Raw genomic sequence first — 25,897 nt, forward strand, 5'->3', positions numbered from 1 at the left:
TCACGTAGAGCCGAACTACAGTATTCAAAATACATTGCACTTATTATGCAAGATGCAGGGGGTGGACACGCTTACTTTGACATTTGTAAACTGTAATGCAATCCAACACAATAGCCTTGCAATTAATGCTACTGTACCTTTTGTGTGAGGCTTGCAGTGTTAAGCGATTATTTTTCAGTCTGTGTCGGCGAGGTGTTGATCTTACTCTGCAGTCGGTTTTGAGGTCAGAGGGTGTTGCAATACAATACTAAGGTTCTGTTGTATGGAAAAATAATGAAAACACCGACGAGGTAGTGTAATGCAGTACAACAACTCCACAAAATACAGCTTAAGAAAATACTATTGAGCTGAGTCAGAATGTCTCTGACTCACTGTCAGCAGAAACATGTAATTGTAACCTGCACAAAAGAAGATGCATTGCAGGGCTCTTGCATCGGGTTGCGGGTTTTTTCCACCTGCTGTAAGGAGACAGCTGTCACTGGGCCATATATGATCGAGATGCTACGGAGATAACTGAATATTTGTTTCACAAAACTGGTGACGAATGAGAGTATAATCGGGTAAATTAGCATAAGCAAGTTAGGTAACGCTAGTGTCATTCGTTTATAATGGACCGAGAGTCTTGCGTGCCTGAGCATAGATGAGATATTGAGCTGTCTAAATGAAATGTCAACAAAAATACTGCCAAAACAACAGCCCACTTCAATATGGACACCCAACTGAAAATGGATGAAAACAACTGTTAAACAAGTGGTGGGCTGAGGATTTAAGAGTCATTTATAAACATAACCCTCGCTTCTACCCCCCCCATCATCGATATCGACTTCCAGCTATTGGGAAACGCTCCACATCCCCACAAGTGTTTTTTTAAAGACAGCAGAGCGTGCCTCTGTGTGTGACTGCATTTGGGATGAAATATATTTTTGGGATCATGTGCACCTGTGCTTTGATTTAGGCCATGTACACTTGAGTATGCATGGGGTCTGTGAGTCCTGCCCTCCCGCCTGTGTCGCCCTTGGCTCTGATGGAGCCACCGGAATCAAATCAAATCAAGTCACCAACAAAAAATAAAAGATGACATTAAGGAAGTGTGTAAACATCCAGCTGGCCGCACGCGAGGGTGATGCACAGCACATGCTTGCAAGCACACAAAAGCAACACGACATGAAAATAATTCAAAGCAGTTGCATGTGACAGGTCGTGCACATAATGTTCCTTCCTCTCTAGCCCTGTAGTCCCACAATGCGTAGTTGAAAGGACCTGTAGCCCAGCATGTACATCTTTTTTTCCCCCCAGGAGACAGCATATAATGAGAAAGCACCATTATGGGTCCAGCAGGAGCCTGCTGCTGCTGCTGCTACCACAGTTACCCGTGAGGTCTTTCTCTTTGTTAGTTAAGGGGAAGAGCAGTCGCAGACGTCCCTCGCTCTCTGCTTGTTAGCCAGCAGTAATGACTATGCTGTGGGGAGGCAGGCTACCAGGCCAAGGCGCTGGAAGCCTGTTCCCCTCTGCTGGCCCTCAGCTCACCGACAGGAAGGGGAACAGAAGCAGACACCACAGAGGACACATTGGGAGGATCAGATCCGACAGACTGAGGAGGCAAGAAGGGAGCGTGGGGGGGAGGAAGTTTCTACCTCCGGACAAACCGAGACCAAACTAGATCATTACCAGCTCGCACACAGAAGCACATGGGATCCAGCTAGCACACTGCTTGTTCGCAGACCTGGCATTAGATCAATGCTAGCTGAGCAGCGCTAAGATCAATGCATACTTTGTACAAAATGTGCCTCGTGGGTTTTTTATGGTTCTCCAGGATCATGTATTGACAGAGATGAGATTAGAATTTCTAAACCAAACAGCTGTTTGAATTGGAGAACCACGTAAAAGGCAACATCTTAGCTCAGGATCCTCCAACACAATCAAATAAAACTCTTTTATCTCAAGATATAAAGTAAAAGGAAACAAAAAAACCTCGCCTGTGGTGTTTTATAATATAAAAAAAAATGCAAATGCATTTCACAGTTGAATTGTTTCTATGATCTTGCATGTTTATTTCCAGATGGTCTATGTTTATCTATGATTAGTCATCTACACACACACACTCCTATGTGTTCTGTAACAGAGTGGTGTTATCATGTCAGTTTATTGTGTTTACGTTACACACGAGCAGATCAATAATTCAGAGGGAGACATGCGAGCCATCTGTATTACAAGGCAATATAGCAGCAATAACTTGGAATGGCCTGTTTGTCACCATGCCCACTGCATGGTCACCAGGAATAGCACTGGGAATAACTCTTATGCACGCTGCATAGTAATAAATGTGTGGATATGGATGGTTGTATGGATAGTAATATACATTCTCTAAGGGCCCATAAACAATGATCAATGGGACGGTTGAATCCATAGGACACAAATGCAGTTGACTGCAGTTTTGCCTGCTAGTGTTTTAGTTTTGCGAGTTGAAGATGAACCATCAATGCTGCCCGAGGGCAGGATTAGCCGTTGAGGAAGCATTTCGTTGCTTGGCCCGGCTAGTATTGATAGGTTCTAGCAGTGAAGTTGCTGTGAGCAAAAGGCAAGAGGGCTGGGAAAAGAATACAAGAACGGCTTGCTGAAGTAGTTTACGTCAAATTAAATGTATCAAATGAAGCATGTTTTTCACTGTGAGTGTACCAGAGAAGATGGTAATGTTGTTTGTCTTTATTATCATCTTTTTAAAAAATCTAGTGCTTCAGCCCAGGGCCATAGTGTCCATCCCTTTTGGTGGATTGCGTATGGAGTGCAACGTTGTGTGAAGACTCACAAACAACATCTGCAGCAGTAGCAACCAGGCACTCCCTCTGTGCCTCGTTCTCCTTCCAAGTCCGCCCACGTTCCCTCTCATCTGCTCAGGCCATCATCCCTTTCTTCCCCTTCCTCGCTGTTTCGACCGTGGTTGCCTTCCAGAAGACCAATCTTTCATCTGGACTTGTTGACTTAGCACAGGTCGGGCTGGTTCGGAACTGTGCATTCACTTGAATGGAACCGAGCTGGGCTAACTTTAGTGCCGAAAGACGGTAGGCAGTGCATTATTGATTATGTTTGTGATCCAACCTTGGAGCTTAGGAGTATCCCGTCTCCTCCTCCCCGCTTCCCTGTGCACATGCATAATTTCTGCACCAAAAGGATGATTTTTTTCACATTTATAAAGGAAAGTGTGGTGAACTGTGAGAGATTTCCAATAACTCTGGATTTGGCATTCAAGTTCTGCTGCCTCTGTTTACACAGTGGTGAATTCTAGTCCTGGGCCTGTCAAAGGTCGGCATGGCAGACTGAGACAAATAGAGAGAAAGTACAAGAGCGAAAAAAAGAGAGCTCTGTTATAAATAGATGCCATCAATCAGGGGAATGTCCTTCATTTGGCATGCGTCAGTCCTGGAGGGAGAAATGCATATTCAATCTTGAACAATGAGTGTCAGTCACACCACTTTCACCAGGCACATGACAGCTGTGCGCAGTGGCTGGTTACACACTCGGAGAATAGGAGCTGCAAGCAAGTGAGGGGGTGAAAGCCCAATCATTGCACAAGGGAACTGAATAAGCAACAAACCAGTTCCCTAGAGGAAGATTGATGGACTTCCCTGTGCTGTCAAGACTAGTGCCATGACCACTAGATACGACAACTGACAAGACGCACATGTACAGGAACATATATGTGACATCGCCATCATGTCTGATGTGCAAACGCGTAGTGTCCTAGAGCGTGGTGAAGGAGAGCGATGGACTCTTCCCCGACGGTCTTTCGACTGATCCTCGCGTTTGGATGGGGGGGGCAGCCTGTTGTTGGTCTGTTATTGAAACAAGGATGCAGCTGCTCCCAGTTGGATCACAATGTTCCGCCAGCAACTTGAAGTGTCTCTTCCTTCACTTTCAGCTTTAACAAAGTCATGTTGTGTAAACTCCTGCCCTGGCTTTACCAAGTATTAATAAGGCCTCAGCGGTGCCTGCACTGGGTAGACGAAAGGACAAGAACGAAAAATTATTTTTTTTGCGACAGCACATGATTTTATTTCTTTATCCTCCTCAGTGAGAGACGGAGTAGTAAAAGGTGAGATTGTTTGTAGGTGTGATTGCATCAGCTCAGTTTTAGCACAGCCTGGCACTCTGTGTATTGAATTGAGTTTTTTCATCTGCGGTTAGTTAATGTGATTTGAGCAACAGGTTCTGCTTAGTGGCAGGTTGTGTGGAGAGGAGAGATTGTTTTCTCAGGCTCTGTTAATAGGGGTCAGGGAAGACAGTCTGCCAGTATTTCTCTTTAATCGCATTTAGGAAACTTCTTCCCCTGGAGGTGAGGCAGCGTTTCTTTTTTTTTTTTTTTTTTTTTTTTTCAACGAGTCCTGTATCTTTTTTATTGTCCTCCGGAGGAATGCAGAGTTGAGCCATTTAGGGCCAAACCCAAATGACTTCACTAAAAAAGCCTGTGGTCATGAACAGCCACAGAGGGGGATGTTTGCACTGTAGCCCGTAATTGCCAGTTTCATTACAGTTTCAACAACCAATGGTATATTTGAGTCAAGCAAGTCAACGCTGAATGTAGTGGATGTGATTAGTGTCTCCGGCAAAGCAGAAACCCTTAAGCCTGATGACAGGATTGTTTTCCTACAACACTGGAATAAACTCTTGTTGAACCGGTCAAATGAAATCATGCCAACCGCCGCTGCTACATCTCAGACACAAAAACAAAACCCTCCTCCCACATGAGGCTCTACACATGGAACACAATCTATACATTAAGTACAAAAGACTTACAAACAGGTCACATCGAGTGGAAGGAGCAACCGAGCGGAAGCTGATGGGCTGAGCAGACACACAGTGCCAGACATAGAGCCGGAGTGGAAGAGACGGAGGAGAAGTCAGGCAAACAAACGAGTATGGACCCGAAGCAGAAAACTCAACCTGACGGGGACGAGGAGTTCTGTCAATATGGCTTGTGTTGTGACGCATGCAGGCTGTGGTGGAGGGACAGGGGAAGAGGCAATGCGGTTTAAAAAAAATAAATAAATAAAAAAGGACAGAAAGGGGCTGTAAACGTAGGTTATGAGGTGCAAAAATAGGATCTCATTTTTGAAATTGTGTCAAAGGTGTTCCAAACTTATATCCAAGTAACTTGAATACCAAATGGCAAAGTCATTTCCCTTCATTAAGGGGAGTGTTTAAACATTTTCAAACAATCCTGACCCAAATTCGGTGGAAGCTTTCCCAAGTCTAGGCTGGTTCCAGTGGGTTTGTGTTCTAAGGTCAAGCCTGTAAAAATGAGGAAAAGTGAATTGGAATTAAGAGGAAGCCAGCGACCTGGATAAAGCAATAGTGAGTGGAGAAGAGAGTTGAGAGTAGGACAGCAGTCAGGCTGGAGCACGGCACAAAAACACCCATCTCAACTTGTCAATTATTAATTTCCTAGTCGGCTTTAACATTTATTCATGCCAGTCGCAAGTCTGTCACAGGGGCAATACAGACAGACCAGTGCATGCAGCAGTGGGCAATTTCCAGTTTTAACTTCATCTCGCATGCACGTCTTATGAGTGTAGGAGAAAACTGGAGCACCTGGAAGAAAGTCAAAGGGAAGAGCAGACGTGGAGGGAGAAGTCGGGGCAGAAAATACCAGAGCAGGGAGTGAGGCGCTTTTTACTCAGAGGTGACATTCTGCCATTTTCACAATCTGCCGAACTGTCTTAAGAAGCATTAAAGCAAGGACAAAGAGTCATTTTGAATAGCTTTGATGCATTTTCGGCAAGAGTTTCTTTTTAAATGCGTGACATTTTGAAAATGTATGGAACGATGCTTTATTTCAGGAGGAAGACACTCGCTTAAATGTCTGGGAAGTTGCCGTGTAATCAACCGTCTCCTGCAGAGACGCCAGCTATTTTTTTTCTCGTCTCGGAAAAAGCAAAGGTTTAAAGGCTATACAGAGGATGAATAAATATGTCACTTTTTAGCGCTGATGTGTTTTCGCGGTGTGGGGATTTAAGGTCACATAGCAAAGACGCTGAGGGTTGAAGACAAGAGAGTGGAGGTAATGTAGCAGAGAGCAATGAATCGGTGGGAGATGTGTGTGACTGCTGTTTATAGAACTCCTTCTCTGTATTAGTCAGGACTCGGGCCCCTCGGGGAACACTCTTCATCTCCTCCGTCTGTCTGCGTCTACAGCCGCCATCTTTCTTCCGCTTACCACCACCCTGGCTCCCGCTTTTCCTACCACAATGCGATTTTTTTTTTTTTTTTTCCCCCTCCATCTTTGTCTGTGACTGTTTTTGTTTCTTGGTGTTCTTGCTGTCTGGGCATTCGTGTCCTGTTTACTCTCCCCTCTTCTTTGTTCGTAGTCTTCCTCCTCTACTGCTGCAGCCAAAGTGTCCTACGCCACGGCTCTCCTCTCCATTTTTTTCTGTCCTCCCAGATGTCACTTTATCATTCAGGCCTCGGAGAGGGCACTTTGACTTGTGGCGGTGGGGGGGGGGTACTTTTGCCCTGAGCCAGGGTATAATGGGAGTTAACCACTGACCGTAAATTCTGTCGTGGAAGATGAGTGAGGTAGGGAGTGTTCGGGGTTGGGGTGCCGCGCTTATTGTGTTGGAAAGCGTAACTTATTGCACAAGAGACCGTCGAGCCCCCTGTTCTCGTCAATCTTACCTTTTATTGGGAGATTGCGATAGGAGAGTTGGACAATTTGTTTCTCACTGTCCGCCTCTGTTGCCCGTGTCCCCTAACCGCTGGCTTCAGAAACATTTCTCCTCTGTCTGTTCTTACTGTGATGCCATTTTCTCCCTTTTACCATCTTGCCAGTCCTGTCACTCGAACTGTGGTTACACTTCAGTCCATCACAGTACGGTTTTAGACACCTGATCACAAAGTGTTTTATTGTTTCACGTGGTTGCGCATCGACCCTTGATTTGGAGCTGCCTATTTTATCTCCTCTGGGTGTGTTAACAGAAATACTTGATGTTTATGCCACATTTTGCTCATCTTTTTTTGTAGATCGTTGTGGATTGCTGCCAAATTACAGTGAATTGCAATCACAATGTGAGCCTGACCACTTCCAAGACTACTTTCAGAGGTCTGATTGTAATCTGAGCCAAATCCATATTCAGTGGATCCAGACGTATCACATTATGCGTCACTGCATATTCAGATGATAAAAATCACACAATTTAGCACAGTGTAACAGTAGCTGTTCTCACTCCCTGTCCTCATCTCCCTCCCTCTCTGGCCACTGATTTTCACCTATTATACCTTCTTCTTGCGCTCTTTTTTCCCTTGTGTTTTCAGCCAGTCATTAGGCTTCTTTATGGTGACTGAATGATGGTTGGCACCCTCTGTATGGGGTCACCACAGGCCCCTCCACCCACCCTCACATGCCTCACCTCTCAAGCTCATCCCCGGGCCGGGAAAGGTCAGCCGTCATTGGGACTCATTACGAGGAACTAAAACTGGAACAGACAGGAAGTGTGTGTGTCTGTGTGTCTGTGTGTCTTTGTTTCTCTGTGTGTTGATCCAAGCAGCAATACAGCTCAAGGAAAATGGATAGTACAGCGTTTGGAGCTTTTCTTTGTTCTGTTTCTAACAAATAATAACGGTCAAGGTTGTTTTTAAAGCGCTCTCTGGCTTTCACAGAGAAATCTGTTTCTCACCACACTGCTGAGCATAAAGTAAATGATCAATTTGAAATGATAATGACACTCATACTCTCACACACACTCTGACACTTAATGTCCCCTCTGCTCTAGGCATGATACATGCAGCCGCTTGAGTGGCATTGACTCTTGCTCTTTTCCCTTCTCTCTCAACCGCACACATGCACACACCGTTGCAGAGCCAGTTCATCACCCTCGCTGACACGGTGAATTTACAATGCTGTCCTTGACCACGTCTGAGCCCTGAGATCCACCTTCACTCGTCAGGAGACAGATTGGGTTGGCAGGTGGGGCCCCCGCCCAGGTCCACCTTTTTATTTGGACATAAAAAGCAATAAAGCAGAGGAATGATTGGTGCTTTTTACTGCTAATCATATGTCCCACCGTCCTAATTAAAAACTTGTTTGCATAAACCACTAGCGCAAACATGCACCCCCCCCTACCCCCCCCCCCCCCCCACCAGGCCAATGACGTGAGTGGGTGGGTGTGTTTGTGTGTGTGTGTGTGTGGGGGGGGGGGGGGTTACCTATCTTTGTGTCACTGTGTGAGTGTGGAAATGCGTGTGCGTGTGTATCCTGCTGTCAGCGAATTCTCCACAGAGATAACCTTGAAGGAGAGGCGGTGTGCTTAGCTCTGATACTGAATGCCAAGCTGCAGTGGGCTCAGCGGTTGCACGGCTAGAACTTCTCTAAGACCTTTGGCCACTTCTGCTAGACTTAATCCCAAAGTTGGGATGAGGTGGGCTGCCTTCAGTGCCTGAGTGGCGTCCCTGCAGATAGTTGGTGAAAGCCATGGTAACAGTGCGAATACACACAACCCCCTTTGAAAAAAGAGCTGACAAATATTAGATTTTTTAAAACTCTCTGATAACACCGTCCAAATTGAACCATTAGAGTACATAGACATTGCATTTGTGCAGGCTGACATCATCATACCCTATTTGTAAGGCTGAATTAACCTGTTTAGAGGCTCCCAGAGCATACATTTGCAATTGGGCCTTGAGCTGAGCAAAATGCTTTGAGGCTAAAAAGCTTCCACCATTGCCATGATGACCAACACTCATCAGTATTTAAAGTTAGTTTTATTCATCATGAGGAGTACTACTCAGCCTGGGAACATAGTTCTGTAACAGCCTCTGTGGTTCTGGAGGACCATTTAAAAAAAAAAATAAAAATAGACAGCGTGTCACAAACTGATTGTGCGGAGATGGAAAGATGGTAGTTGGCATTGAGGGCCTGACAAAAGAGAATACGCGTTGCATAATGGGAAATGTAGGATCCAATGGTTTTGACCCAAACTCTTCTGCACTGCTGATTTTGGCCGATCTCACTTCAGATGTTTGTTTTCCAAGTCCTCCAATTTAATAAAATTCTAATTTTTTGATCACTGAAAGCATGGAGATATTGTATTGGCTGCATAGAAAAAGAGGTAAAAGTTAAAGAGGGCACATTTTTAGCTCCTCTACTGTGCAGTCCCATGTGCACAGGGCTGTGACAAGCATGAGCTCGACCCGCCACTCAACACTCGCTCACCCACTAAATTGGAGGTGGGGACTGCGGCTGATGTCTCTTATTAGACTCAGAATTAGTCCTGCAGTAATTGGCTTGAAAAAAAAAAAAAGTAGTATGCCCCTCAAAGCCCTTCTGGCATAGGGTCCCTCTGCAAGACTTGGTATCAAGATAATAACAAGGCTAATCCCACCTTAGTTGACATTGTTTTTTAGTGGTGCAAACTTAATTGCTGGAATTGGTAATTAATCAATTGACCAACTGACATCCAGCCTCGATGATCTGGACTGGACAGCTATGTTGGCAGATACAATAATATATTGCAGAGCAGTATCTATGCTTGACATTTCTCAATTCAAGTTTTAGATGGTTTCAAAGATGATGTTGCTATTGCGGCATTGCATCGGCAAGCCCCACCGTGCCCATGTTGAAAATCACGCGTGTTAGATCAAACTGGTCATATGCTGGACTGATGGCTTTGATGTACTTTTGATTAAGTGTGTTTTTATTTATAGTTGTTATGTGAAAAAAAAAATAGTTTTTAATGATGTTTGCTTTTCGCACTGATAAGGTATAGATGTACATCGAGTAACAGATACAGATTGTTTCTACTCTTTTATGTTTTTCTTCTTTAGATTTGGCATATGCCACATTGTAGTCTGTAGTCTAAAAATGTGGAGGTAATGATAGAAATACTGAGATCATGACACCAAATCCCCACCCTGTGATCCCATTGCTTCAAGAAACCTTTGCAAGTACTGAAAAAGTTTTTGCTTTTCACATTCAATTATATTTTTTGTTTTTCTTGTTCTGTTTTCTGTAAATATTATCCTCCCTACATCCCTTCTCTCTCAGCCAAAATTGTAATTCTGGTGGGAAACACTTAATTACAGTTGAACTGAATTGTTTTGCGTAAATACGGCCACATTTAAAGATATTTACAGAAAATATCAGAATCAGGGTAACCTAGTGTGGCGCTAAAATCCCCATCTTTCCACAAACAATTCTGAGGACATGACCTCAAAGTGCTCTCCTGTTAGCTACAGGCCTTTTTCATGCGTTTGTGTTCAAACCCAGTGCGGTTACTTCGGGCGTCCTGCCCTTTTATTCTCCCAGGTCGCCATCTATCTGTTTTCTTCTCTTTCCGCACGCTTGTCCCCGTGCCAGGCACTCTCTCTTCCATTTAGCCTAAGTTAATGGACTCTTCCACATTCAGCTTAGACATGTTGTGAAGTAAACAGCAGCTCATGAAATATTTACCACTCTCCTGTGTGTGTGTGTGTGTGTGTGCGTCTGTGTGCGTCTGTGTTCTTGCGTGCGCAGTCAGGTGACTTCAGCACACCCACCCATGGGCACACACATACATATGAAATGCCGGGTGCGCCCCAAAAAGCTAAGGGTGTCTCCGCATCTCGGCTCTTTGCCAACCGAGAAGCAGAAAGGAGCTCTGGGAGTGGGAGCACTTTGCTGCTGAATGAGTCACACAGTTGCTGATATTCATATTGATGAAGAAGAAAAAATAAAAGAAAAATTACAGTCACACTTAAAATTTAATCGGAATGTTTTTGTTGCAAATGGCAGCAACCGAGGGAGAAAACATTTCAGGTTACACTCCCTTCTAAAACGTTTGTTTTCTCCTGTTGCTGTCGCTTTGGGGAATTAATACATTATGATTTCTTTGTTATATCCACTCCTACATTGTGTCTGGTTCTGGTAGTTAAATTTGAAATGTGTCAACCCTGTGTTCCTGCTATGAGTGTGATCCATTCCTTGGGAACTGGGGTAGAGGCTGTAAGGTCACTGGATGGAACCTCAAGACCAGCTGAGAAAATAGCCAGAAGAGAGCTGCTCACTGGCCATGTGTAAGAAACTGTGGCTGCAAAATGCAGCTATCAGGTGGAAATCACTGTAACTTTATGACTATAAAGAGGGCTGTTTCTCAAGAACTGCTTGCTCAGCAAACCATCCCTGTATAAATAATGGTTAAAAATTGCTGCCAGGGTTGGTGTTGATGTTTCTCTTGCTGCATTTCTGTATCCAAACACCTGCAAGGTGCCCCTCCTTTGTCCTCTTAAATTCATATTGAGAAGCAGCCATCTCAAATCAAACTGGTCAACGCTGGGATGGAAAACCCCCCAAAATGAATTTCATTACAACGTTTTTAACGGCATCGGCTACAAAACTACAGCTCCTGTCCGATACCATTGGGTCATTTTTTCCCACTTGCATCCTTTCAATGTTGCCATTGCATGCATTTCTTCCTGATCTCCTCCTACATGTCTGTTCTTCACAAACACACATTGCATCTATCCCACCATGCTACATGCCAAAACATGTACCACGTCTTGCTGCGTTTTCCCCTTAGGGTTGCCCCTAGCAGCTCGCACTAATACGCTGTCTTGCACCAACATAGATGAAAAGTGACACATGTATGCATAGAGTATATAAAGTATAGATGATGCTCGCTTCCTGTTGTCCCCAAGCTCAAGTGGCTGCGTTGGTGTAATAGAAGCCATCCTCAGCCAAGCTTCCATGCATAATTCAGTGGTGGACCTCATCGCAGTGCTCATTGCCTGGAGACCGGAGCGCGCTGATAGATGACCTCTGCTGCAGCTTGAATCACGTTGAAGATTAACCAGCAGGACTGAAAACGGGTCATCTCTGCTGACCCCTCAGGCTCCTGCATGTTGCTGCTGCACCGGGCTGACAGTCCACCCCACAGTACCACATGCACCATACTCTCCCCCTTCCGTCTCTCTCGGTAGCCGTGACAGCAAGGTGAAGGGCATTGTTGGAGAATGATGACGTTTGAAATGCAAGGTCAAGAGGAGGATTTTGGGAGCAAATGTGCAGGTGGTGCTGACAAGAGCAGTACAGACCTACTTTGTCCTTCTACTTATACAGTTCAAGGACCGGACATTCAAAAGAAATGGTGATGTATTTGATTTTGTCTGGACTAGCTGTAGCCTCGCAATCATGTTGCCACTTTACTTGGAGGATGAGGGTGGAGGAAAGACGGATACAAAAAAAAACCTGGCACTTAATGGCCAACTTCTGTAAAAACCCTTCTGTCAGCATATCTGTCTCACAGTCCAACTTAGAAATGATTGGGCCACAGAAGGGAACCTTTTTTTATTTATTTATTTAACTGACATTATTATAATTTCCATTATTTATGTAGTACCCTGTTTGTGGCGACTCGAGGGCAGATGTGAGAGGTTTCAGAAAATGCAGAAGTCTTTAGGTCTCCGTCTCATGCTCGAGCTATATCTCTGTTTTAAATATTACACTGCCAGATCCTCATCTGGGGGATAGATTATAGTAGAGTGTCACTTCCCCTTTAATCAGGCCACATTCTGCTGACACAGGACTCAATAGATGTCTCCTCTTTCTTTTAGTTATAAAACACAGCAATCTGAAACCATTGAAAGAGGGATCTGAATGTGTTACTTCACTTATTTGCCACTTAATCACAACCATAGCTAATCTGAAAAGCATGTTCAAAAGAAACTGTAAAACCGTCTTCACTCATTTGTAGTTGATTAAAAACCGATTTAGCCAATAATCCACACAAATGTAATAGAAAACACCTCCTTAATAGTGATTATTAGCTGCGTCTGGGTCTTTGGTCTCTGTTAACAAACCTCTTCAAACACAGTGCATCCAGTAATTGAACCAGATTAGCTTGCACTGTTCTACATCGTAGCCTCAAACATTATAGGGTATTTGCTTTTGCTTTAAATGGCACTAGATTGTAACAATTCCACTAAAAGTGCGAGCTCAGCAGACTGATACAACTGTCAAACACCCAACCATTTTAAAGGGATTGATCTGTTTTTCTATGTGCTTTGTCCTCTGTGAACCACTTGGGAAGTCGTTAGAGCTGCCCGATAAATCGAATTTTCATCGTCATCGCGATATGAACATGTGCAATAAACACATCGCAAAAGACTGCCTGACACGCAATGAATAAGAAAAATCATTTTGTATGCATGCACCTTGAGCATGCCAACATTTGGCCTATCAGACGGAGCCCTGGATACAAGGGCCAATCAGATGAAGCCCCAGCTAGCCGTTAGCTACCCTGACAAAATTAATCGACATCAGCTTGGTGGTGATTGACAGGTTATGATGGTTGAGGGAGGAGAGAAAAGCCATGAAAATGTGGTCAACTAAGACCTTGTGGTGAAAATAAACAGCACTTCTGCTATATGAACTTATTTTGGATGCAGGAGAGACGACGTGTCACAGGTACTGTGTAAAACATGCCAAGCAGTTGTTGCAACTTCTAAAGGAAATACAACCAACCTCCATCACCACCTGCAATACAACCATAAAGACCTACACGAACAATTCAAAACTAACATTAGCCATCATTAACTGTATAGTTAATAAAATGCAAACTTCAATATTTGTTTATTTATCGCAAGTTAGATTGTCATCGCAATATTGAATAGTGTTATCACACATCGCAGATTTTCCTCATATCGTGCAGGCCTAGAAGTCCTCCTTGGAAACTGTTTGCAATAGGACAGGCATGTAAAAAAAAAAACTAAACAGGTGATTGGATGAACCATCTGTCCGTCATCATCCGAGTTCCTCATAGGATGCTGGTTGGCCCAAAAGCACTGTGGTTCAGCCATAAGTGCATAGCTGAAAAGATGGATTCTCAAGATCACATCATCATGTGAAGTCACAAATCTATCTGCCTTTCCCCTTTAGAAGAATGTGAGGATACCCTGACTTTTAGTTAGTAATATGAGAGAAGCTTCACAAAAGCTGGATCCTACAATTCCCAAAATGCCATTCCAAAGATCTTTTTATTAGATGTTCCCTGGCTGTTAAATGCCCCCGTCTTTTAAATTTTGTGCCTTTAGTTTGTAAACCAGTTTTTTTTTTTGAAGACTCATTTGTTAGTCATAAGAAAGTTCCTTCTGAAGCCACAGAAGAAAACTATAAAATTGACGGAGTGTGCCTTTTAAATTAAACTTGTTTTTACTGCATGTATTATAGTTGGATGAATAGAACATTTTAGCATTTCCTGGACTTTTTTACCACTCTGTTATCTAGATTGAAATCACTGACTTGCCAGTGTCCACGGTTGGCCATAATACTGCAAGGAGTTAATTTCCCAAGAGTTCTATTAATATACCAGTAATATATGACTAGCTTAGCTTGACTTTCAAGTGTAAGCAGAACAACTAGCTTGAAGCATTTTCTCCAATAAGTTCCCATATCCTACTTGGCAGCAGTTGCCCACCTCATCCTACAGTTTTTATATTTATCAGTTTTAGTCTGCTGAACACAAACCTCATTACGGTTCCTCAACACAGTGACAAGGGTTTTTGCAGCCTGCCTTTTAGTAAAGTCCCAGTCGTGCATTAGCTGGTGGAGTGCTACCCCCTCGCAGCTCTTATTTTCCATAATAAAACACAGCTCAGCACATCCTTGTGCTGCATGCATAAAGAGGAGCCACCCTTGTGTCAGCCTAGGTTAGTCACAACAGGAGCACCGGCAAAGAAGGGAGTGTCTGCACAGATTTCAATAATCCCACATCATTCAATAAGAAATGAAGGAGAATGGTTTGCCTCTCATTGTTTCAGTGATCTCAGCTGCTGTATTCTGGGCAGTTTGCGCCACTGAAGCATGAACAGTCTCTGTGGTATTACAGCATGGCACCATTTATGTCCCACATATGAACCATGCTGCCATGGTAAACATGATGAGCTACTGTTAACCTACTTCTGTGCTGCCAGGCGAACCCCAGCAGGAACACTTTTCCTCTGCGATGTGTCAATCAAGCCCGCCCCACCACCATCACCACTCAAATAAAGTCTAAGATGTTTGGCATTATTCCAGTGCGCTGTGGTACACACTCAGAAATGAAAGCACACATGCACACACACGCACCTGCCAGCCTTCATCCCATCACACGACTAGTCTCAGTTGTGTGGCAGGGCTTTGTTGGGGAGTTGACAGCGAAGGTTGCTTCTTAAACCCGGCACGCGTCCATCTCAGTCTCCCCCGCCGCTTTGGGATGAAGGGAAGTGATGATCCAGGGATTTTTTAGTTCCCTCTGCTCCATTGAGCTCAGCATATCACCTTGACAATGCTGAATTCTGTCATGGAGGCTAAAGGGATGGCAGAAGGTACTTGGGTAGAGCGAAAAAGCTCGGGGAGAAGTTTGTGGGATTTAACTGCTTCCAAACAAATCCATTAGCTGTCGGTATGAGGCGTGCTTTAACTAAGAGCGACGGAGAAATGTGTTGGAAGTGGGTTGTGGTTGGCTGTGGTTGAGGTACTAAGTGTTGAGGAAATAAAATATGTATTCTTGGTTATGTTCTGTGTGTGTGTGTGTGTGTGTGTGTGTGTGTATTAAAGCATTTGAGAGACTAGAGTGTGTATGAGTGTGTGTCATGTGCAAGCAGGCAGGACGTGGAAAGTAGAACATCCCTGTCCTGCCTCGACAGCAATGCAGCATAGCTCAGGGACTGCACATCACTATGTAAATGCAAATTGCAGTGTCATGCTGATCAATCCTGTAGGCTGCTGAGACAGGGTTATGTCGGGACCAGTCTGCAGCATCATGGCGGCATCTGGCGATCTGTCTGCCCTGTTCTGAGTTATGTGTTCATGCCGCCATATGAGTCATGTGGTCATTGCTTTGCTCTCCCCGATAGGAGTACTTGACTGTTAAGCTGGCTTGCCGCCCTAGCTTTTCAGTGACTTTAATTTGCTTCTATTTGATACATTTGCGAGACAAAACGTTGTGCATTCAGCTGAGCTAACAACCATTTCTTTATTTGTTTCTGCAGGAACCAACTCGAGTAAAAGAATCCCGTTGGACAGGAAGGACACAGCAAGACAGTGTGGAACACAGGTCAACCTGGAGCTGGGTGGAGGGGAGAAGACACCAGTTGCGCTGTCAAAATGCTAGCCATGCTTTAGCACACACAGGAGAGGCTGCCTGATCGCTGGAGAAACACCCACAGCCTTTTCTCACCCACTCCTGAGACACAAACACACGCATCTCCCCTCCCATCCGTCATTCAGTGAACACCATCCCTGCAAAGATGCCGATGCCAAGGTTGGCGCTGTGGCACTTGTGGTGACGGGGCACAGAGTGTGTGTGCGCACATCCGGCAGGCAGGCCGGCGGGTCGGTGGGTGTACGGGCACACCAAGAGGCATTTTTAGGGTGGGTGAGGTTGAACCATGCGGCCCTGGGCGGGTTCATGGCGTTGGATTACCCTGGTGCTGTTGGCCTGGGGCACGCTGCTCTTCTACATTGGAGGTCACTTAGTGAGGGACAGCGATCACCCGGAGCGGTCCAGCCGGGAGCTCTCTAAGATCCTGGCCAAGCTAGAGCGGCTCAAGCAGCAGAATGAAGACCTGCGGCGCATGGCCGAATCGCTCAGGTAAGCTTGACGCTTTTATAACTGACTTGCTTTAGGGTTCATGTGGTTAAACATTGAATATCCTAGTTGTACTTTAATTGAACCAATACCGCCTACCATTTGCATGCTCAACTTGAGTTATGCAAATGATCAATGGACTTGGATTTATGTTACTCTTTTCTGGTCTACCAACCACTCACCCATTCCCACGCACATCTATACACTGATTGAAAAGGCAGCCATGCAATTTGTTTCCTAAGCAAAGTACCCAACAACAGCCATTTAGAGCAGTTTGGGACACACTATCTGGCCCGAGGACATGTCAACATGCAGCTGGAGCCAGGGTTCGAGCAACCGATCTTCTGATTAGTAGACCACCTGCTCTACCTCTTGAGCCACTGCAGCACTAATAGTAGTAATGGTGAGGTAATGATAAACAATGTAATTAATAATGAAAGTCTGACACAACACTGGTATGAGAAGATGGACTGTATCAGCTTGCCATTACTGGTGATTAAGCAGAGAAGCCAAATCCAACAGAGTGTTAAATGCAACAAGAGTTCAGGCAGCCAGAAACCAAAGAGGCCTCGTCATCAACCACTGAGTTGACTCAGTGAGCACAGAAATAATAAGACTGTGATCATGATGTCTGGGATTACATATAATAGCTGCACAAACCTGCATACTGTCAAACTAATTTGTAGAAGATGGAAATTCTCAGTTTCCCTTTAACGTATAAATCACTTATCCCCAATATGATCAAAACTTTAAGAAAACCGTTGACCAAATAAATGGGATGCACCCGTTTTGCTCCCCTGGTTGGTATACTTTACTTTTTTAAGTTGAAAAAACAAAACTATGGTGCAATGCATCATTCTCTCAACAAGTCTCCACAAAGTCCAGCATTTAAGTACAGCCTCCAGCTCTGTGGTAGTCCAATCAGAGTCATTTACAAAGGCCATGATGTGGCAATGAGATGGTTGTTTTGGGTTGTTTTTTTTTTTTTTGCTTTTGTGAAAATTTAATCAGCATCTGATTAAATCAGCATCTTGTGCTGCGCACAGTTGAACAAATGTTGCAGCAGTGTTTCATCAAAAGCCTATCAGTGGTGCTGGAGATGCTGTGTGTGACAGACAGATGGATGGACTGTCACACACCTCACCAGATTTCATTGTGTTATTTTGGCACATCGTACGAGCCCATTAACCACACAGCATCGTTCGCACACTATGCTATGCTTAATAGAGGGGACAGATGGTTCTGCTCTTATCTCTGCATGCTGACAGGGTTTCTCTTTACACATAAACACTGGGTCTAGGCATGGGTGTGTGTGTCTGTGAGTGTGCATGCATGTGCAGCGGGTGCAGTTAGTGTGTCCTGCTGCGCGCCATATTAACAGGGAACCCGAGCTTCAGATGTTGCCCATTGCTGCTCCTCTGTGATATTCTGATTCACTTTGATGCAGGGCCCTCATCAGCGCAGAGTAACATAAAAACACACGCGCACACGTTGCTTCAGACAGCTGGTCCCTGATTAAATCCCTTGCTTTTGTAATTATTCAAAATTGGCTCAAAAACAAAGGTGGAATTCATGGCATAAAAAACAAGTGCAGCTTTCAGTCGACCAGTGTCCAGATGGGTCCCCGACACACTGCACGCTTGTTGCTTGTTATTGAGTTGGGTTGTTGATCTGGGACCGAGGCCTCCACAGTTGTTTACTGGGGCAGCGCTACAGTGCCTTCTCAAGTCCCCCTGAGCTTCAGCTAAGTATCCAGCACAGCAAGCCAAAAGCAGGCAACTGGCTTGCGGGGGTTAAGCTTTATGAGCTATCGATGGATACAGGGGTCTGTTCGTCCTCTGTTTCATTTTGTGTCTTGCATGTGCACGTGTGTGTGCAGCGGTCAGATACTGGCCCGGGCGAGAACTGCACCACCGCCTCATCCTGTACTGTCTCTTATCCTTATATTAGAGCCCTAATCGAGGCAAAGAGGCTGTTAGTGAGCTGCCCATCAGTCCTGGCACAGCCCCTCCCTTCTCTCCATCACCTCCTCCTGTTCCTCGTTTCACTCCTTCCTCGCCTCCCTCCTCCCTCTGCCTCCCCCAACGCCCAAAGTGCTGACAGAGGCATGGCACAGAGCCAGACTCCAGGCGGCAGGTTGTCACAGACTGACTGACTATGTAACAACTCACTAGCTCGCTGATTGACTAGCTCAACGCATGCCTAACCCAATCCACCTACTTAAACACTCATATTTGTTTTTAGAACATGAATCTGAGTTCCCTATGAGACGCAGAACCAGTCCTCCATAGGCATCCCGCTGACATTAGGGCAATAAAGCAGGTTTCATTCGAAGCACCTAACCTTCGCATTAGTACATTCATTTTTTATGAGCGGCCTCAGAGAGATTTAAACCTATAAAACTGTCATTATTACACCTTTGTGTTGAGTTGTTGCGCAGTGGAAAACCCACTGCATTGCGATTGATTTATGGCTCAGAGTGGGATTTAACTTGGTTAGTGCCATCACACCACAGCAGCACTAGATGGATGTGTAGTGCATTGTTGGGCAGTGTTGTGCATTCATTATGTACCTGAAGGGATCTTGTTTACATTGTTCATTTGCTTTATGATAGAGAGTGATAGTCGGGCTGAAGCAGTTTGCGTGAGATATTGATTTTCTTGGTCACAAATTGCAAATTTGAGTAGCATCAAAGCAGATGAAGATACTTAGTTATTCAGCCGGCTCATCTGAGTCCGTGCACAATTTTTCTTCTGAGCTCTCCATTATTTTTAGAACAGAATAGTCATATGAAATTAATTAATCTATCAATCAGCTCTCAGATTCAAATTAGTATCACCTGGCTGGCCTACAGATTCAGTCCAACGCTTCAGTTAGTCAGGCCATTCCTGAGTGATCTGAGTGACAGGCAGCGTGCCAACCTACCAATCACCCAGCAGCATTAATGAGAGGTGAGCACGAGGTCGAGTCACTCAGTCGGTCTGGCTCCGCCCTCTCTGCAGCTGTCAGTCACCTCGGGCGCGAAGCCACGGCCCCTGCAGAGACAATGACATGCGCCAGCCTGATGGTGTGACATCGGAGGGAGCTAGGGGTGAGAGTGACAGCTGGGCTGAGCGATGAGGACCTGATCGATCCCCTAGGCATGCCAACAGAGGGATGGAGGCAGGGAGGGGGCGATGCAGAGGAGGCAAAGAGGAAGGGAGCATGATGGATGGTACGAGGACTGCGCTAAGTAAAGAGCGGCTAGGAAGAAATGGAAAATGAAGACCGAGGGGATGAGATGAGTTGCGGGGGGGCCACAGTCGTTGCACTAAAATCTTGTCCACACATGGTACTGTTTGCATGTCTGCCTCATTTAGGTCCCTACCTGTCATGTAAACAAAAAATGTAAACATACATGTTTGGTATGGCGAGGCCTCTGTTCACCGATGTATAAAGGAGACGGTGAGGAGACTCATTTATCCTGTAATGGTTTTAACCCAGTGCAGCCCCACCAAACAGATGTAGACTTAAACGCCCATCGACCCAGCCGTCACTCAGGCCCACGGCGAGGGACGGCCCGCTACCACACACACGAGCCCCATTGTGGGAGCTGTCTGTGGTCAGAACATCTCTGTCAGGTAGGGCATGTAGCGGAGCTGGCCTTGCTCTGGCTGTACTGAGGCGCCGAAGCAATGCAATGCAAGAATGCAGCCTTCAGAATCAGTTTACATGGATTATACTGTGTGAGTCAGCAGACACAACATGAGATGAAGAGATAAGATCAACTGATTTGACACAATGCAGAACTAGAATGGTAATCAGAGTGCATCCCTTCCCAAGGCCCAACAGTCCCCTTTAATTCAATCGAGCCTAATCCAGTATCAAACTCCCAATAGTCCTGTATCACTCTAAATAAATAAATAAAATAAATTTAAACCACCCTAACTAATTAACCTTCAATTAAGCTCACCAGATCTAGGGTCTGCTTCAAATCGTACTCACTCATAGATACCAGCCACTTAAGTATTTAAACCCATGCATTATTCCCTGAGAAATTATCAATAATGTGTTTATCTTGCAATGTTGAAGGAAGTGAGAAAAAAAATCCCTTTTATCCGTCCCTTCATCCGGATCTGCACAAAAAGTTAGTCCGGTCTATTCTGAGCCGAAATCATCCTCCAAGTGTTGTGGAAGTCTGTTAAGTAGTTCTTTTGTAATCCTGCTGACAAACCAAGCAAGTACATATGAAATACAGTTACATATAGTCAGAAGATATATGTGGACATAGCTTTGTTCCTATCTCTTCAAACACATCTTTCAAAGCGATTATGAGCAGTGGTTGTGGGTTTTCATGGTGGTAGCAGACTGTTCCGCCCATTTGCAGTGTTTACTTGCAACACACTGAGACATTCCTGTGGTTTATTAGCTTGACTTATTGGAGTCAAGTGGTTTGGTTTAACACAGCAAGTTCCCAGGAAAGGCTGGGACAACATCAGTCCAGTGTTTGATGCATCTCGTTGTAGTGATGCACATGTATATGTGTAGAGGTTACAGGAACAGTGAAACAGGGTTCCTTTTTAATGTAAAGGTAAATTGACTCCATGTAGCCCGCTTTCATCTCCACCTCCCAGAACACTTTACATCTCCATCCATATGTATGCTTTCCCAGGTCAGCACATGGGTTTTCTTTTGATCTCAACCACAGTGTATTAAATCGCACCACCGTAATATGTATGCACCGCGGTGCCATCCATGGCCCCCACCGTTCACAAAGCTCCGCCCGGCCCTGATCACCCTGTGAACTCCGTGGTTTCCGGGTGCGGGGGCAGGAGCCGACAGAGCGACAGCTGGGGCAGCATTTCAGAGCAAACTGGGAGAGATGCATGAACTTCACCTGCTTTCCGGCTCAGTGCTTAGTGCCGGCTGGGCTCATCGCACCCCGCTTTCATAGCTTGTCTTTCACTCTGCAGTACCCCCACCTTTCCGCCCCGCCTCCCCCGAGTCAGAGTTTTTCCTCATCTGTTACCTCTCCTGTACCGTTTGATTAAGATGCTGTTGAATCCAGCTGCCGCGTCTCGTCTCCGCTTCAGGTCCTCTAGAGATACCGTCAGGGATCATTTGTGTATTTGTGTACGGTGTTTGCCTCCTTCCTGTGTGTGTGTGTGTGTGTGTCTGTCTGTGGGTTTTGATACCGCAGAGTGTTTGGATAAATTTTATATCTGCATATCTTGGTCGGGGATGCTTGTGTTTTGCCTGCACCAGCAATGTGTCTCAGCAGTTTACATCTCTTTGGAGGATGTTAGCTAACCTCTGTACCACGTCTCTACTCATTAGCCTGTGCTGGTGTGGCCTATTTCTCCTCTGCCTTGTTCAAGGAGATATCATTTTGCTCTATGATACAGTTTTAGCAGCACTTAAAACCCCTGGGAAATGATGTCACTCAGGAAATAGTCCTACTTCCTCTACAGTGGTGTAACTAGCAGGTTAGGGTGTGGCCTTTGGGAAATCCAGTTGAATATTGTTTGAACAGTCTTAGCTCGGAGAATAGATAGTCGAGTCGATACCTGGAAAGGAGATACACCTGGATCTTATTACAAAATATCTGTGTCAGGCAGCTGAAAACGCGCACAGCACAGATTTAAAGAAGAAAGGAGCTGTGAATTTAAGACATGCATATAAATGCCTGTGATGCCACAACAGGATGGAAAGGTTTCTCCTTGTCCATCACACAGTTACATAATGTGAGTTACCATATCCTCCCTTTTCTCCTCAGTTATTGTCACGAATTTGAAGCACAATGCTCAGTTAGTGCTCAGTGAAGTGGGAGGCCAGGGCTTCTCAGGGGCCGAGGCTTGAACAGCGGAGGGGGAGCTGTGCGGCGAGAAGCGCTGTTGCAACTTTTAAAGTCGCATCTTTATGCCTGCCAGCGACTGATGTTCCTCACTCAGCGAGCAAATTGAGTTTGCATGCCTTGATGACTCATTAACATGGCCTTTGCAGCACTTCACCAATGCCCCTGTGCATTCGAACATATTCCATTTTTAAAAGTTTTATGTAGAGGAATTGATTTGGTGTAATGGCGGTGGCGGTGCTTTTTTCTCCTTGGCTGATTTTGAACTCTGTGTTCTGAGCATGTCTGAGTGCTCATTTGTGTTTTCAGTACATGCATGCAGCAGTTAGTCATAGTTCATCGACGCAGTGCCGTGTACATGCTTTATTTATTTTCTTTAATCTATCATCAAAACACTGCAATCTCACAGATCAGTTTACATATACAGTATGTACTTAAAAAAAGCCCATTACATTAATGTGGAATGAATTAAATGGACTGAAAGGCTGCACAAACATCATTTCAACTTTAATGAGCAATTAGGCTTTGCAAGATTATCAGCCCGTAAATTTTTGGAGGGCTTTTAAGTTTAAGGCTTTTGAGTACAGCTCTCCGTCATGCATGCTCATTTTGTCGAGACAGACACAAGCCACACACAGTAGAGTCAAAAAACCTCAGACCACGATTCAAAATAGTCTTATTTTGAATTATTTTAGAATCTAATACAATTTTTTTCATTACAAATGACAATACCAGTTTAACAATTCGAGTGAAAAGTTGGATCTTTGATTAAGTGTGCATACATTTCAGAGTAGCTGGCATGGACTCCACAAGTTTGTCATAAATGTCCATGAATTCCACAATATCTTAGTATTTGGTATTTCCCCCTTTTGCTTTGATGACAGCATACACCCGAGCTGGCTTGGACTCCATCAGCAAAACCTGAAGCAGGATGATGACCCCAAACACACGTCAAATCATGCTGGGACAACGTGAGTCATGAGGCTTTGCACAAACTTGTGGAATCCGTACAAGCTCGAGTGCATGCTGTCATTAAAGCAAAAGGGGGACAAATACTAAGATGGTCCAAAATGTATCAACATTTTTCAAAGATTCAACTATTCACCAAACTGTTAGAAGTAAGAAAGAAATGGAAGTATTTTAACTGGTTGACTTTCGACCCTACTGCAGCTGGGTTATGCCTGAATGGTAAAACAGTGTAAGGGGAATGATTAGTTGTTTGCAGACGGTGTTTGACAATAGAGCCTTTTATTCCTACGTCACACATTAAAGAAAGGACAGGCCAGCGTGACCGCTGCAGCACCAATCATCCTAAAGTAACAATGGGTGGGGATTTCCAGTGCAGATAGAGATAAATGGTCAAATTACAAGAACAAATTTTATTCAATATGTTTATTGCACTTGAATGGCTTTGATGTTGGTGCAGTTTCTTTGATTGGAAAGTGTATGTTTTTACTTATGAATATCCCCTCACTTAATTAAATTTGCATCTAAAATAGAGTTAAGTGTGGGCTCATTACAATACAACAGGCAGGCAGTCTTAGAGCCATCAAACAGTCGAGGGAGAAAAGTAATTTCTTCCATTTCATAAAGTTTTAAAATTCATAAAGAAATTAACTGCCACTTGTCTCCGTAATTAGATACTCACTACATAGTCCAGTCAGTGGATATTTGTAATTTCTGGATGTATTGTTTAGACCTCACAGATAAGTGAAAATGATCCAGTACTTTGAGTTCCTTTTTGAGCGTAAAATAAATAAACTGGGACTCCAGAGAGGCTCCACTGTTGTGTCTCAGCGTATGAAATGGAATTTTCACTGTTGAGCACTCAAAGATGCCAGCCATCACAGCTCACTTTTCACTGCTGCTTTTAAGTCTAAAAACACCAAAATGATAACCGAGTCACCACAGTAGGATACACTAGCATCAGACTTGAGCAACGAGTGTTGGGATGATAAACCTTCTCGCCTCTTCTCCAAACCCCTGAACCTCATTAATGATTATTAAAACTGATCTGTCAGCAAATTTATTCAGATTTTGGTCGATGTTGTGAGATGAATTTCACGATATTTGCAGAAAAGCAACCATGTTTTTTTTTTTACTAAATTGAAAATAATGAGCACAGATTTATTGCAGCCAAGTGAGTGGTGTGTGCGTCCAGTCAGGTGTAGAAACGGTTGCCGTTGAAGGAGAAAGCTGTCAATCAACTTACTTTTAATGGTTCCCTTTCTCGAGCTAATTCGTCCAAGGTGCTGCCGGAGCTAAATGAGTCAAAATCAGTCTGTACTCTGTTTCTGTTGCACCGGAAAGATTGCATAAAGTGTTTATTTTGAGACTCCTAATTATGTTTTTTTCTAGTGATTCAGTAATTTTACTACTGAACCAGTTGCATGGTCCGTGATTGACAGCTATTGAAATACTTGTTTCATCATTTTAAGGAATTCGGCAAGTAAAAAATGGCAAACAGCTGCTCAGATCTTGTGATTTTCCATTTAACTCTATTTTATATCTTTGTAAATTTGATGTCAATGTTGTATTTACTATCCAGACTAAATAAGCTACTTGAAGATGTCAAGATGTTTTTTGTTTTTTTTACTTTGTTTTTTTAATTACAAAGTAAAAAAATAATAATTATAATTATTGATGGCATCTTTGATAGTGAAAGTTATCACAAAATTATCTTTCACAGTCGATTCTTTTTTACTGGAATACAGTTTTACAATTTCAACAGAGTATTTCTGCAGACCAGGGCATTTCTTTTGCACTGTCTTCCTCCTGTCAATGTGCACATGCTCCCATGCTCACCCATCACATCGTCTCCTTGTCTCTTTCTCCCCCCCAGGATACCAGAGGGTCAGGCAGAAGCTGGGTCCCTGGCTGCAGGGAGACTGCGCTCCCTGGAGGACCAGTTAACCATAGCCAAACAGAAGATCCACAGCTTCCAGAAACTCACTGGAGATGGTAAGCAGGTCGGGGCCATCTGAAAGGTTGCAGGGGAAAGGATTTGGCACAGAGCTAGGAAATATGAAAGGATTGATTCTGGAGGTGTGTGGGTTGACTATATATGGTACAAAACAAAGTCAAAGGCTCTTGTGAGCTTCCGCCTGCAGGGAGAGTCTCAGTCTAGACCGGCATTAAACCTGCCGCAGCTTAACAGCGATGATGGCAGAGCAGCGGTGTCAGATGGGCAGGGGTTATGTGTGTATTTGCCACTCTAAGCAGTGGTCGGGGGGCAGGGAAGCTGTCAAGTGTGTGGGGAAATGTGTGAATGAAGTGGAAACGGTGTGAATGCCCTGATGGCAGAATGGGAGAGAGCGAGAGAGAGGAAAGAAAAGAGAAAAGAGACGGACAGAGAGAGAATAAAGAAGGACATGTAAGCGTGGAGGGCAGTGTAGGGTCAGCCCTTCCATCTTGCCGCAGGGGAAGAAAAAGCTAAAAATACCCTCCAGCTTTTTTCCACCAAGGGAGGGAG

General features: G+C 44.4%; 1 protein-coding gene across 4 annotated transcripts in view; it reads left to right on the forward strand.

The window, feature by feature from the left end:
- fut8b (fucosyltransferase 8b (alpha (1,6) fucosyltransferase)) overlaps nt 1-25,897 on the forward strand; it is a 91,341-nt gene that overhangs the window by 30,930 nt on the left and 34,514 nt on the right. For 3 of the 4 annotated variants that reach the window (XM_030405640.1, XM_030405639.1, XM_030405641.1), the window contains 3 exons: nt 15,994-16,595; nt 23,310-23,396; nt 25,268-25,386. In XM_030405640.1, coding sequence (XP_030261500.1) covers nt 16,393-16,595; nt 23,310-23,396; nt 25,268-25,386 — 409 coding nt within the window. In that variant the 5' untranslated portion in view covers nt 15,994-16,392. The remainder of the gene's footprint in view (nt 1-15,993; nt 16,596-23,309; nt 23,397-25,267; nt 25,387-25,897) is intronic. The other variant, XM_030405642.1, reaches the window with a different exon arrangement.

Source organism: Sparus aurata, chromosome 22 (genome assembly GCF_900880675.1).
Source record: "Sparus aurata chromosome 22, fSpaAur1.1, whole genome shotgun sequence".
NCBI classification, from domain to species: Eukaryota; Metazoa; Chordata; class Actinopteri; order Spariformes; family Sparidae; genus Sparus; species Sparus aurata.